This window comes from Brachyistius frenatus, unplaced genomic scaffold (assembly GCF_029030835.1).
Source record: "Brachyistius frenatus isolate BFR_SWC_R1_liver_20210118 unplaced genomic scaffold, ASM2903083v1 Contig_129, whole genome shotgun sequence".
NCBI classification, from domain to species: Eukaryota; Metazoa; Chordata; class Actinopteri; family Embiotocidae; genus Brachyistius; species Brachyistius frenatus.
The window spans coordinates 236,703-250,794 of NW_027210728.1; the positions used below are offsets into that span (position 1 = coordinate 236,703).

The 14,092-nt window shown below is 43.4% G+C and overlaps 2 protein-coding genes across 2 annotated transcripts; both read left to right on the top strand.

Moving 5' to 3' along the window:
- Window positions 1-325: 325 nt before the first annotated feature.
- Window positions 326-8,880, top strand: cetp (cholesteryl ester transfer protein, plasma). The gene is made up of 17 exons (XM_069714316.1): window positions 326-801; window positions 1,959-2,073; window positions 2,170-2,301; window positions 3,352-3,422; window positions 3,844-3,931; window positions 4,071-4,140; window positions 4,223-4,283; window positions 4,436-4,527; window positions 4,764-4,863; window positions 5,170-5,249; window positions 5,372-5,422; window positions 5,503-5,655; window positions 5,929-5,996; window positions 6,144-6,186; window positions 6,809-6,881; window positions 7,350-7,435; window positions 7,534-8,880. The coding sequence occupies exons 1-17, from the start codon at window positions 666-668 to the stop codon at window positions 7,609-7,611; spliced, it is 1,497 nt and encodes a 498-aa protein (XP_069570417.1). The 5' UTR covers window positions 326-665; the 3' UTR covers window positions 7,612-8,880.
- Window positions 8,881-10,014: 1,134 nt separating this feature from the next.
- LOC138630171 (serine/threonine-protein kinase pim-1-like) lies at window positions 10,015-13,541 on the top strand. Its single transcript, XM_069714343.1, has 10 exons — window positions 10,015-10,038; window positions 10,466-10,518; window positions 10,614-10,780; window positions 11,033-11,119; window positions 11,211-11,311; window positions 11,810-11,857; window positions 11,952-12,164; window positions 12,634-12,814; window positions 13,184-13,357; window positions 13,450-13,541. Exons 1-10 carry the CDS (start codon window positions 10,015-10,017, stop codon window positions 13,539-13,541), a joined length of 1,140 nt encoding a protein of 379 aa, XP_069570444.1.
- Window positions 13,542-14,092: the final 551 nt, after the last annotated feature.

The following is a 14,092-nucleotide window of genomic DNA, read 5'->3' on the forward strand; positions in this document are numbered from 1 at the left end:
GCCAAACCGAAGTCGTTCACCTGGGAGATCTGGAGCAGAACAAATCCTCTCATTGGCATCGGGGGAGAGAGGGGATGGGGGGGGGGGGGGATGAATAGTTACAGTCAGCTCCTGTATCTCGTTTCACCGCCGGCGTCTTACTTGTTGAAACGGTCTTCGTCAGGAGAACGTTGCACCCGAATGTTCCTCACCTGTCCAGAGGAACAGCTGGTAAAACGCTTTGGACACGATTGTTGATTTTTTTGGGGTGGGTTGGGGGTGTATTACTTTAAAGGAGTCTTCGTGGGGTACGTATACCACAAAGTATCGCGCTTTTTTTTTTTTTTTTTTTTTTTTAATCGTTTACCCGTTTAAAAAAAAAAAAAAAAAAAAAAAAAAAAAGGGTTTGTTGTTTTGTCTTTACTTCTGAACCGTTAAAGATTTTGTCGCGCTCGCGTCACGGAGGAGGCGGTTGTACTTTGACCAGTTTACTTTCCAGCAAGTGTTAATCACACTTGTTTGACCGTGTGTGATTGGATGAAGGACGGGGGTTTCTTTTACCAGATAGCTACCGTACACAGAGATACCTGCCGAACCGCAAACAAGTCCGCAGGGTTCAAATTAAAAAATAAAAACAACCCCGCGGCTGACTCTCGGAGAGGTGAAACGTCCCCCGGTGCGCCATCATGCCTCGCCACGTTGTCCCGCTGCTGCTGTTCCTGTCCGCGTTCGGGACGTCCCGCGGCTGCCTGCAGGACCCCGCTTCAGCCTACGGAGTCACCGGAATCGTGTGCCGACTCACCTACCCCGCCGCTGTCGTGTGTGAGTCTGGATGGTTTTTTGTTTTTCGTTCACGAGTCGAATCCGTCAGTTTTCAGAGATGACTCGGCAGTTGTTTTTTTTTTTCTAACAGTAAACTCTTTAACCCTCCCGTTGTCCTCGGGTCAAAATGACCCGCAGCTGTGTTCAACCAAGTTCTGTTTTATTTTCTGTTTTTTTGGGGGATCATTGGTGACCAGGAGGCTGTGAGGGTTTCTTTAAAGAGTGATGACCGATGATCCCAAAAAAATATAAAAATATAGAAATAAAATAGAACTCGGTTGAACACAGCTGCGGGTCATTTTGACCCGAGGACAACACGAGGGTTAAGTACTCAAGTATTGTACAATTTTCAAAGTACTCGAGTAGTTTCATTTGATGCTACTTTATAGTCCCACGATATTTTACAGTAAATATTGTACCTTCTACGTCACCTTCATTTATTTGACAGCTACTTGAAATGATTCACTGACCCACAAAGCTCAGCCCAAATTAGGTCAAAGTTCAACAAATTTCTTGCCAAAAACTTGGCGTAACACATCCGGTAATGAAATTTATTCATGCAAAAATATGAATAAAACAATCAGATTTTATTTTTATTATTATTATTATTATTATCATTATCATTTATGAGCCTCCAGAAGTCATGAAAAAGACTCTGCACATGTATTTGTGAATTCTTTCTTCCTTCCTTTCTTCTGGATTTTGAATTAAAAAAAACTACGCATCAAACTTATTTTTAAGCTGAATAAACTTTTGTAATATTCATTAACAGCCACAAACGCATGATGACAGTGCCAGCTGTCCGACACAGCTGCCGTTACACATGTAGAGGCTGAGAAATTTATCCAGTCGCCAAAAATGAACTGACGCCGCAAACTAATTACGTACGCTCAGTTAACAGAGAAATGTCCTTGTGTGATAATAAACATTTCTCGCACATTACTTTTGCAACTTAAGCAGTTTAAAGCACGAAAACGGCTCATTTGATCGACCGCTGGGCGACGACGCTGCTCGGAGACCCGAGGGCGGCTCGGTCCGGGTAAAACGCGGCATCTCCATCCCCGGGCTCCGCCCGTCCGCCGAGTCAAAGCGTCCTTTTTAAGTGTTTTTTGTTTTTTTTTTTTTTTTAACTCCCATTTCTGCGTTCGTCGCTGCAGTGAACGAGAAAACCACCAAAGTGATCGAGGCGGCGTTTCAACACGCCCGATACCCGAGTATGAAGGGAGAGAAATCGCTGCTCTTCATCGGCAAAGTGGAATACGGCCTGGACAAGTGAGTGGACGCACACACACACACACACACACACACACACACACACACACGGACTCACACATGTCATGAAATCATGTCATGTTTCGTCCTCTCCAGTTTGGAGATTCACAACCTGTCGATCGGTCGGAGCGCCTTTGAGCTGCTTCCCGGTGAAGGCATCGCCATGGAGATAAGCAACGTGTCCGCCGTGTTCAAAGGGACCATCCAGTACGGATACGGCAGCTGGCTGTAAGTCTGTGTGTGTGTGTGTGTGTGTGTGTGTGTGTGTGTGTGTGTGTGTGCGTGTGCGTGCGCGAGCGCGACCAGCAACACCATCACATCACGTCGTCATTGGATTTCTCGGCCCCCCCCAAAAAAAACCAGAACGTTAAAAAAGTGCATGTAGTACGAGTTGGAAAAAAAACAAATAATCGCCTGAAGGCAACATGAAAATCAAATTTCATTTGTGGTGGCGTCGCCGAGAAACTTTCCTTTTGAAAGAGTGAGGCGCCATCTTTTCCAGACGGCGTTCACGTTGCCCAGCAGCCGTGTTCTCGCAACTTAACCGCTTGAACGCAGAGCACGCGACTTCCCATTTCAACCGCCACGAATTTCACCCGGGAGTTTTATTTTAAGCCGACCAGAATAGTTAGCTGTGTCACCGTCCTCGGTTTTGTTTTGTTTATTCTAAAGTTTTTTTTGTCGGTAGTGTTGTTGTTGTTGTTGTTGTTGTTTTTTTGGTCAATGGCATCGATTGGTGAATCAAAGTTCAAACAAAGCTGAAGTCAATACGCAACGGGCCTCGATCTTACAGGATATTTGTACACCTTAAAAGAAAGCAGGCTTCTTGTGACGAAAAACGTATCTTGATTGATGGAATGTGAAGTTCTGTAAACGCTCAAATATTATTCAAAATATAAAGTGAGACTACCAAAAAAAAAAAATAAAGTTGGCTACAAACACATCCTTACTGTAACAAAGAAAAGTAGCTGTCGTTATACGATTAGTTTTCTTTTCTTATCTACTTCTGGTATTGTTACACAAAGTTTTAATGTTCATCATTAAACTGCGACTGTCTTTTGTTTTGCTCTTCGTAATAAAAGATTTAGACGACGTAGACGCGACAGAACGTTAAAATCGGTTCGCCATTACGTTCGCCGATTAAAAAAAAAATGTTGGTGGATTTTTGTGAAGTTAATTCAGGTGACACTTTATTCCGATTCAAAGTCAGCGCGCACAGTTGACGATTCATTTGTATTGTCATTTATATTCTTTGTTTTTTTTTGCTTTTCCATCTAGTGTCAATGTTGGGCATTCAATTGACTTTGAGATTGAGTCTCAGATCGATCTTGGAATCAACCCCAAACTTTGTAAGTACCTCATGTTTTTACTGGAGTATTTCCATTTTATGTTAATTGTACTTTTAACTTCAATATATATATATATATATATAAATATATCGGAGGGACGTGTTACTCCTCTACCTGTATTTGACATTTTCAGATAATACAGTATAGATTAAGATTTCAACATTTTAGATTTAACATAAAACACTTACAATGCAATAGACTGTTAAATATTTAATTAAAAACCATTTTAACATGTGACATAACTCTGTCTCGTTGGGGTCCATTTAAAGTTGCAGTTCGATTGGAGACTGATTTCCCCAAAATTGTGCTGCAGCATAAACACTGAATGCCATGAACGGATAACCACGAACTGTTGTATCTTTCACCTCATCTCATGTCCCGCGGCGGACCCTGTTGTCCCTCCGTCCTTGTCCCCCGTCAGATTGCGGTGAAGGGAAGGTAGCAGCAGACACAACAGACTGCTATCTGAATTTTTACAAGCTGCGCCTACACCTGCAGGGAGACAAAGAGTAAGCTGCCCCCCCCCCCGCCGTCCCTCCCCAAAAACAACAACAACTGCCCTTCGAGACCCGAACGACTGAATCACAATAAAATAAAACCACAGCGTAACGATCTTGCTAACGCGTGTCTCTCTTGCCGCCCGGTCAGGCCGAACTGGCTGAAGAAGCTCTTCACCGACTTCATCACCTTCACCGTCAAGCTGGTCATCAAAGGACAGGTGAGGGTCGAGGCCGGTTGAAAAAAAAAACGCGTGTCCGTGTCTGATCGGAGTCCAAACTACGTCTGCTCTCAAAACGCAGATTTGCAAGGAGATCAACAAAGTGGCGAACATACTGGCGGACTTCATCCAGGACACGGCAGGTGCGTGCCGGAAACGTCGAGTCAGCTTTAAATCCAGAAAGCACTGTCCCCGTCCCTCAGTATTTGACCTCTGAATATGATTCGATAACTTCCACTTTTCGTTCATTTGATCTCGGGTGTCTCTGAACATTAGCGCCTCCGTGTATTTACAGAGCAGTTCCTCAGCGACGGAGACATCCGTGTGGACATCGGCGTCACTGCCGCTCCCGCCATCACCGCTGACTACATCGAATCGTATCACAAGGTAAATAATGCCTGTACGTACAGTCAAATGCACAACGATGATGTATTCTCTTCAAATGAAGTTTAGAAGTCTTATGAAACGAGCGATAAGGCGACAAAAAAAAACAAAAAACGTCAAACGTAGTTTATGGGAGATGGCGCTGTAACCATAACAACCTAACAGTAATAATCTCTTTTATAGACTTTTAGACTTTATTCTGACTTTTTCTTTTCTTTTTTTTATTTAACCCCTTTCAGGGACTGACCAACTACAAGAATACCTCCAGCGTGATCAGCGACTCGGTTTTCCATCCAAGTCAGCTGACTGAAAACAGGATGCTCTACTTTAGGATCTCAGGTCAGCATTTGATGTTGCGTTTTTTTGTTGTTGTTGTTGTTTTTTTAATTAAGAAGTGCAGCTATATGGCATAAAAGAAAAGTACATTAGAAGAAGTGTGATCTTGTATGTTGGTTACAGGACTTCCAGGTATGACATTGTGTAGTATGCCAGACGGTATGTTTATATTGGAGGGTTACGCACCTGATTTACACCCAGTACAAACACTTAATGCCAGTGCAGGAGGTCGCGGGATGGGGAAATGGGGGAATTTGCACACGCAGTTCTCTGTGGTATAGAAATAGCTTTTTTTTTTTTTAACCCCAGACCAGGTCTTCAACCCCATGCTTAGTGCCGCTCACCAGGATGGCCGCTTCCAACTCAACATCTCTGGAGAGGAGCTCGCTGTACGTACATCACCTTCAACGTGGCCCCGCGAAACATATCTTGTTGATAAAAAATTTTAAAAAAACGACGGATGTTTCAATTTAAACTGCCGTCTTACGCGATATAACAAATGTGATTTCAGACACTTTTCGGGGCAAATCTCACCAACGTCATGCCCGAGTTTATTCGAAAGGTAAGAACGGAGGCGTCGATCGTCGTCACGCCTTTAAAAGACAAACGTATAAAACTTTTGTGTGTATTTTGTGTGTTCAGTGTCTGATGGAACCGGCTTCTCCAGAGCTGAGAGTGTGGAGCTCATCCACTCCCTTTGTAAACACCTCCGCGTCGGGCACGACTGTCTCGGCGGGGGCCTCCGGACAGCTTCACTGCGGGAATCAAAGCACGCCGACGCTCGTCTTTCAAGCGGTTAGTTAGTTAGTCAGTTCATTGTTTAAAAGCGTTCGATGCGGCCAAAATGTCGACATTTGCTGGGACGCACCGTTGATATTGCGTCGGCATGGAAGGCCACGATGACGCCGAGTCACGATGTTGAGTCAGTTGACAGCTTTGTTGTTGAATACAACTTATAATACATCTTATAGTCAAAACTGATGCAATACAAGGTACAAATTGTAATTCTCATACAGTCCATATGAAGGCGTGACCTGACTGATGTCTCTGTTTGTTTTTGATGTGCAGAACGTGTCCGTAGACGTCACGGCTTCCTACGCCGACAAGAAAGTCTCCCTGCAGGGTAAACCGAACGAGTAAGAGCTTCCTTGTTGATTTTTTTAATTTTTATTTTATTTTAAACAATCAATTGATGTAATTGCAAAAGTAATTTTTGGTCAGTTTGGCTTCTATTGCTACTGTTTTATGCTTCGTGTGCGATTTGGATCCCGTTTCCTTTCTAGGATCTCGGTACTGCGAGCTGAGCTTCCCGTACAGAACCAACCGGCAAGTTATTCTCACTTCACCTCAATGAAAAGTTTTCTTGCTGTGAAAAATACCATAGTTAAAGGATAATTGCTGTGTAATTGTAGCGCTAGTTCAATTCAGAGAAAAGAGGAGTTGAGCTCCCTCCTGCTTTCCAAAAAATATGATATTATACATGATTCATTTGAACAGATTGTTTGAGTCTGAGTAAAATAAAAAAATAAAAACCAAATTTGAGATTTCCATCTGGCTGATCTAATCACCCGGCAGTAGGTCAGCCGTGCATGCGGGTTTGTTTAGATGTGTCGGGCTGTAGATCGCTCTCGAAACACGGGGAGTGTTTTTCTTCCATTTTATTAAGCTTCTCGTCTGTGTTCACCGGTTCCAATGAATAAATCAAACTCGTAATCGTCCCCTGATTAATGCGTCATCGCATTATTAGATTGCGACGTTACCATGACCCCAAAGAGCTGCAACAGACACGTGAACGGAAAATACACCAGGTTAAATTAAATTGGGAAAATGTATCCTGTTTGGATGACTTGGTCTGGTAAAACGCCACAGATCTCCACGGAGACACGCGGTGGGATATGTTTTAATGTTGGTTTCGTCTTTTTTTTAATCCCCCCCCCCTCGTGTCTAGCTGCTCGATGAGGCGCAACGTGAGTTTGTAAGAGAAGCGGTGGAGAAACTCGGCATTCCCAAAGTCCTGTCAAGTAAGAAGCCTCAACCCTTTGACACCAGCGTTAGCATTCTCCCAGACTGCCTTGCAAAAAATTACTATTATTATTATTAGTAGTAAACGAGGTCTTTGACGGGATATCAACTTTACCCATAATTGTAAGAGGTTTTTTGTTTTTTTTAGGTTCAACAAGCATCAACACTTAATTTTTTTAACGTAGAATTTGTTTTTTGTTTGTACAAATTATCTCAATTGATTGCCGTAAAGCTGGTGGCTTCTTTCAGATGTTTTCAGCATATTGACATCTCCTCCTACGTATGATTCGTCCAGCATTCACCTTCAGCGTTAGCTGTGGCAAATTCAGTGGTCAAATTATGGTTGTTTTATTTTGGCAATAGTAGAAGTTGAAACATTTAGCATGTAAAAAAAAAAAAAAAGAAGTTGCCTCACGAAATCAAACCTCTAACAGCTTCTGAGAAATGCTTTTGTGGTGTTTTTCCAGTTCTTGAGGTTGCGGTAACCAGGATGCTGGACAAACAGGGGACAAATTTATTTGACATCTCCAACCCTGAAGTGCTTCCTCACGATGTGAGTGCCCTCCGTTGTTTTTTTGTTTTTTTACCGCTGTTTTTTTGTGTTACATGTCTGCACGCAGTCACAATCTTCCCGTCTCTCCGTGCTCGCAGGGCTTCGTGGTGATTCAGATGGATTTCGGTTTCCCTCATCACCTCCTGGTGGAGTTCCTCAAAAAGATGTTACAGTAACAGGCAGCCGCTTTGGAGATTGTTTGGAGTGACCAGCCAAAGCTGTTGTTTGCACAGAAACTGTTGTTTACACTGTTCCTGTTGCGCACGAATGGCGCGCAGTCCGGTAATGCGCTTGGAGGAGGGCGAAGCTATAACCTTTGTGAGAAAATATTCCAAGTTATGTCGCTTGATCAACAGCAACCACCCGAGTTACGCGCGTTTTTATGACCTCTGGTAAGTGCGCATTTTGCGATTTCACCATCGACCTAAAACCTGAGCGGAGGGCTCGCGTATTCTGTCAACATTTTCGGGGAACAAAGGAGTTGCCGGGAGGCAAATTTGGTAGCGGTGGTGGGGAGCGACGATTTTGTTGTCGAGAGGCGAGAAACTCTTGTGTTTTCAACGCTGTGCGAGCAGGAGCGTTGTCTTTTTGGAGAGCCGAAGCGTAATTGCGCCGCAGTTTAGATCTTTTGCATCAAATATTTCCCCCTCGGCCGCCTCAGAACTTCGCAGCAGAACTCGGTGTTGACAGTCCGACCCTGTGGGGACGAATTCACGGTGACGCAACCCAGAGAATGTCAAAGAAAAACCCACCTGGTGTCTCCTGACTTCGGTGTCTTCGGCCTTGGAGAGTGAAAAACGAATGCCTCTCGAAACACCTTACCGAGCCCATCACTTCATCGTTGTGGAGTTTTCAAAGCATTTCAAGCAGATTTCCCAAGTTTAACACAAAATCTGTTGTCTGCTCTAGTTTCGGGTCCACGTTGAAATTGCAAATGCACACCGTCATAAAAACATGCGTGCAACAGGTGCTGATCAAGCGACATAACTTTGATGACCAACTCGCCAAAATGACAGCGTCCTCCTGCTTACTTGTTTGTGCACAACAGGAACGGTCTCGGAACATTTTGATCACACCTCGTATGCGAGTCGTATAAAACATACTTCTGTTGCTTTGTGGTAGCACATTTTGATTTGTTACTGTTTAGTGAGCGAGAACGTACCGCAACGTCTGCCATTTCTTTTCACTTTGTCATATGATATGCTGTTATGAAGCTGCCTTAGAGTGTGTGTGTGTGTGTGTGTGTTCCTGTTGTGTGTCCTTCATTAAAATCTTACTTGACTTGCTATTGTGTTTGAAACTGGGTCGGATATTAAGTGTCAACGCTGATAATCTCTGTCCTCTGTGATTGGGTACAGTTTGGCCTTATTGTACAAGAAGTGATGTAAGTGCAGTTACAGAAAACTCAACAGTATCACAAGGTGTGCCTCAACGGTCAACTAACACGCGAGCTGATGGATTGCAGCGTGCTGAATTTCAGTCGGAAGCTGAAAAAAAAAAAAAGTTCACTCATTTTTTTTTGGATGGAGCCGTTTACAGAAACGAGTCAGAGGCTGTGCCTCAAATCAAAAACTTGCGTATTTACGCCTGCTATTTTGAGTGCATAAGTCCTTGCGTGCTTACGTACATATATCAAACTGGTCCACAAATTGAATACGAAATCCCGGACACCTTTCAACCCTCAACCCTTCGTGGTTGCAGAGCGGAAAGCGACGTATTTTCGAAGTGCAGCGACCTAGAAATGTGCAACTATACGCATACAAGTTGCACAAGTGTTTATTTTTCACTACGCTGTCTTTGGACAGAAGACACCGGCGTGTTTATTGCATACATGATGAAAACACGTTCATTTCTGGGTAAAATAACCAAACAAAGCCGGCAGATTTGAACGGCAGTCTTGTGTACGAACGTTACAGTGAATCAAAAAGCAGCACAATAAAAAGGTTTTTATTTTGTATTTCAAGTTAATAGTCCATGAAATTCTCCTTTGTATCGTTTCGTATCGCGTATGTTTTTCATTGTTATTATTTGAAGTTTTGTTGGGAATACTTTCGATAAGGACGTCAGAAAGAGAGGCGATTTCCTCCCAGCAGACATTTGTATTTATTAGTATTTTTTTTTCCTTGGCTTCATTGTAAGGCGGTGGCCAGGGGAGGCCAGGGATTTAGTCACGTACTCCGCAGCAACTTTCCCCATCTCTGTCCGTACAATAATCTCAGTTTGTTCCAGTATGGCCTCTTCAAATGCGGCCCTGACGTGGTTTCGTCGTCTTTGCTAGTTTTAAAAGGGTAGGAAAATCAGCCAGGTGACTGAGAGGAAATGGAAATGATTTGAAATGTGACTAACTCACTTTTCAGTGGATAATCCATATTTATTTATTTTTCAAATTATTTAAAAACAAACTCATTTGCATATTTTGGAACTGGATTGTGACATCACAATCCAGAGTTACAAACTACAGAGAGAAGAGTGGCCACATTCAGTATCCCAGTGAACATTTCACAGAACACAGTCAAACAATATGAGTATGACAGATATGGACTCATTAATCAAATGTTTTCAGGCTTTAAAAATTTCAGATGGCGTCACTGAAGACCCTTCAAGTGAGATTAGACGTCCTCACTCTGCAGCCTTGAGGACAAGTCAAGGTAATGGATAAATGCAAGTGAACACTCCTTACAGGGGGGGAAAAAAAAACACGAATTTCACGTGTAAAAACTTAACAGGAGACCACGTACACATGTGAAACATGTGCTTTGCACATGGGAAACATTGGGAAACGTTTTCATGGCGTTGTGAATGTAGCTTTTATTGTGAAAACTTTTCCACATATTTTCCCCATGTTATCATATATTGCAACATTTGTTAAACGTGGAAAACATGGGAAACTCGTGGTTTTTATTTTTCTGTAAGGGACCTCAAACTCCTATTGAAAATCCAAATATGAAGTAAGCGGGTACTATTTTAGTTTGTACCCCGAGATCTGCTGTTTAACGCTGTTTCTCACCACTCTGTTATTCTCATTTGTAGATCGCAGGGGCAGTGCTGTGGTACACAGTACAGCATCTCCAAAGGGTGCCAGGGTGAGAGGCTTTGCAAGGAAGGCCTGTCCTGAGGTGCTGGAGGACACCCCCCTTACAAAAAGGAGGAAGATCTCTGATGGTGAACCCTCTCCCAGCCCCAAAGAGGGTGCCAGGGTGAGCGTCTCTGACGGGAAGGCCAACCCCGAGAAGATCTGCCAAAGCAAATGGAGGCGGGTCAGAGAGAAGAGGAAAGTCAGAAAAGATAAAAACGGACTGGTGACGACGAAGGAAGACCTTCAGACTTTACCTTTCGATGACAATGGTAAGCTGACTTAATCAATGAGGGTAAAATTAAGTGGACCCTAAAGGAAACAAATCTTTGGATGCACTTAAAGTTTGTACACGCGCACACAACAGCGGAGCGAACAAAAACTCAAATGTGCTGCAGCGTTTCAAAGCCAGCATTCGTATTTCTACCTATCTATGAGAAAATAACCATGAATCATCACAGTATAAACTCCTCCTTTAACTAAAAATGATCTGACAAACTGATGATCATTTATTGTTTTTGCAGAGATGCGTTGCAAACCTCTAGAAGACTGCAGTACGTCCAGTGGAACAGCCCCTTGCAGGAAGAGGGTGAGGAGCCAGTACCGCAGAGGTAAGTAGGAGGCGATTCATCTTTGGGTCAACGTTGGGGTGAAATATACATTTTGCAGGCAAAACTTAGACAACATTTATGTCCCTTACAGCTGAAGCTGAACTGGGGAATAAATACATCCAGGAGGAACTCCTCGGCGAAGGAGGCTGTGGATCTGTCTTTGCCGGCTGCCGCAAGGCGGATAGTTTGCCAGTAAGTATCACACATCAAGAGAAGAAGTACTTGATGGCTCAGTGTCACCGGTGGTTGTTTACGAGCTAAAATGTCCACGTGGCTTCTTGCATGTGGAGAAGACAACTGAAATTTCAGATTATAATGGCCAGACGAAAAATATATATTAAAAAAAAAAGTGTGCTATATGTAACCTATTGCATGTGTTAAGTTCTGCTGTTATTTAAAACCAACGAAGAAAAAAAAAACGCTGGTCACTTTTTGGCAGCAGTTAGTTTGGCGGTCGTCATTTTCGGTAAATTTACCGCAGTAGTAAGTGTGATAAAAGAAAACGTTACCCTGTTATAATAAGAAAGTAAGTGAACTAATATGAAGTTCATGTGCAGTCTGTGTGCTGACTTCAACAAATTGAGACGCACCTGGTGAAGACTTCAGCTGAAATATCTTCGCGTGGCTCTTTGCCTTCAGTTTTGCGACGGTTGTGAAAATGCTGACCTCAGCTCTTTTTGTGTCTCGCAGGTAGCTATCAAACACGTTATGAAAAGAAACGTCTTCTGCAAAATAATGGTAAGTGCGCAACGCCAGCTGTGGCTGGAATATTTTGTTATTGTGACGTGTGCAGCTTTTCGGTACTCGTCCTCCTCACTGTCGTGAATTTTAGGGTGAAGATGGGAAGCAGATCTCGGTGGAAATCGCCGTTATGCAGAAGCTTGCCGAGGAAAAGGCTGGAACGTCGGGGGCGCCCGTGGCCCTGCTGGACTGGTACGACCTGGGCAGGGAGCTCATCCTGGTGATGGAGAGACCGATTCCCTCCGTGGACCTGTACCACTACATAGAGGCCAGCGGGGGGGCGCTGCCGGAGGAGGAGTCCAAGGTAGGCTATTGTGTCTTTATCAGGCCTTTTATAGTGACTCTTTCAGAGTCCGTTGTAATACCTAAATGTGTTCTAGTGCAGTTTAGCCAGCAGGAGTTTCTGAATGCTCCTCCAACTCGGAGGAATTTAATTCAAGAGAAAACAAGCTCCCAATGTCTTCAAAAATACGTCAAGATCATGAGGACTCCCGTTTTTCTTGAAATTCTTTGCCGCAAAGCAAGACGTTGGAAAACAGCGGTAAATATGTCAAGACACGAGTTGCGTAAGCAGTCAGATAGTTCGTAAACACATCTTCAGGTCGGGCCAATTTTATTTGCAAGAGAGAAAGAAACTCCCGTCACTCTGAGCTGAAATAGTTTTTTGGGGGGGTATTTTATACTGCTTGAGAAGTTGCTGTAGAAAGGACGTCACCAGAATCACGACAGTAAAAAAAAGAAATGTCAAACCGTTTCTTCATTGTGTCTTCCAGGTCATAGTGCAACAGCTCCTAAATGCGTTGAAAGAGATGGAGGATACAAAAATCTTTCACCGGGACATCAAAACCGAAAACATCCTCATCCAGACCGTCTCCAGTTTCCCGCGTGTCCGCATCATCGACTTCGGACTCAGCTGCTTCACCGGGAAGGAAACGCAATTCCGGAGGTGTTTTGGTAAGATATCGGGCTTATGTCTGCTTTTTTAAAATTTATTTATTACATTTTTAATTTAATTTAATTTTTTAATTTAATCTGTGACATTTGTTTTAAATATTGACTGTATTTTTAGCCAAATGTCCATTTCCTTCTATTCTATACATATATATATATATATATATATATACACACACACATACAGGGCTGTCCAAATGTATGTTAACTAACACAATATATTCAAAAATGTGTAAATAGAAAACAGACATTGTAGTCCCAACAAAAAAAACTAAATTCTTTGGCCTTCACAATAAGAGCTTCCCTGTTCCGAAACATCTTTCCATAAATATGCAATATTCTGATTACTATTATCATGTCCGTGTTTTCAAGGTACGCCCGATCACGTGACTCCGGAGTTTTGCCGACGCGGCACCTACAGCTCCGGGAGCTGCACGGTGTGGCAGCTGGGGATCGTCCTCTTTGAAATGCTGAACAGAGGAAAAACGTTCGAGACCGGCATGTTCCTCACGAACAAAATAAAAATTACCAAGAGGATAACCAGAAGTGAGAAAAAGATCAACTTTTCAGCAGACACTCATCTGTTCATTGATCGGACGGATTCGCTGAAGTTCTCATCTTTATTTTTCTTCTTCTAGATTGTCACAATTTCTTGACGTCCTGCCTGGCAAAAAACCCCAAGGATCGCCCATCGCTGGAGGACCTCCAACAACACCCGTGGATCAGATAAACACACACACACACACACACACACACACACACAGATTGTTGTCATCTGGTTGTCTTAACTAACCAACCAACTACCTACCCACCTAACCAACTGTGCTCTCTCTTATACAGAAGAAACGGATAAAAACATTAAAAAAAAAAATAATAATAAATGCCCTCCCATCTCCAGAAGAAAGTACCAGGGTGGCACTGACAGTTAGGCCAGTCCTGAGGAACCGGAGGAGACCCCCCCCCCCCTCCAAATAGAAAGAGGACCCAGGGATCAGATAAACACACCCCAAACACACACTTGTCTTTCCACAGTTGTGAGGACACACTACTTAACTAACTGACTAACTAACCAACTTTGCTCTCTCTCATACAGGAAGAACAGAGCCCCCCCCCCACAGGCCAACTCCAAGCTCCACCCACTGCAGTTCCTGTAATTAACCCCCCACCCCCCGCCCATTCTGTAACACCCCAACGCCCCACCTACAGTTCCTGTAACCCCCCCCCAGCCGTCCATGGAAAGGTGGATCTCTCTTTGAATTGCCTTTCCCGAGGTTTCTTCCC

Excerpts from the sequence above, each read along its gene's own strand:
- cetp (XM_069714316.1), top strand. The coding sequence starts at position 666 with ATGCCTCGCCACGTTGTCCCGCTGCTGCTGTTCCTGTCCGCGTTCGGG. Across the intron at positions 4,284-4,435 it reads CTTCATCCAGGACACGGCAG|AGCAGTTCCTCAGCGACGGA; the intron begins GTGCGTGCCGGA and ends GTGTATTTACAG. Across the intron at positions 7,436-7,533 it reads CTGAAGTGCTTCCTCACGAT|GGCTTCGTGGTGATTCAGAT; the intron begins GTGAGTGCCCTC and ends CCGTGCTCGCAG.
- LOC138630171 (XM_069714343.1), top strand. The coding sequence starts at position 10,015 with ATGGCGTCACTGAAGACCCTTCAA. Across the intron at positions 12,165-12,633 it reads TGCCGGAGGAGGAGTCCAAG|GTCATAGTGCAACAGCTCCT; the intron begins GTAGGCTATTGT and ends TGTGTCTTCCAG. Across the intron at positions 12,815-13,183 it reads GCAATTCCGGAGGTGTTTTG|GTACGCCCGATCACGTGACT; the intron begins GTAAGATATCGG and ends CGTGTTTTCAAG.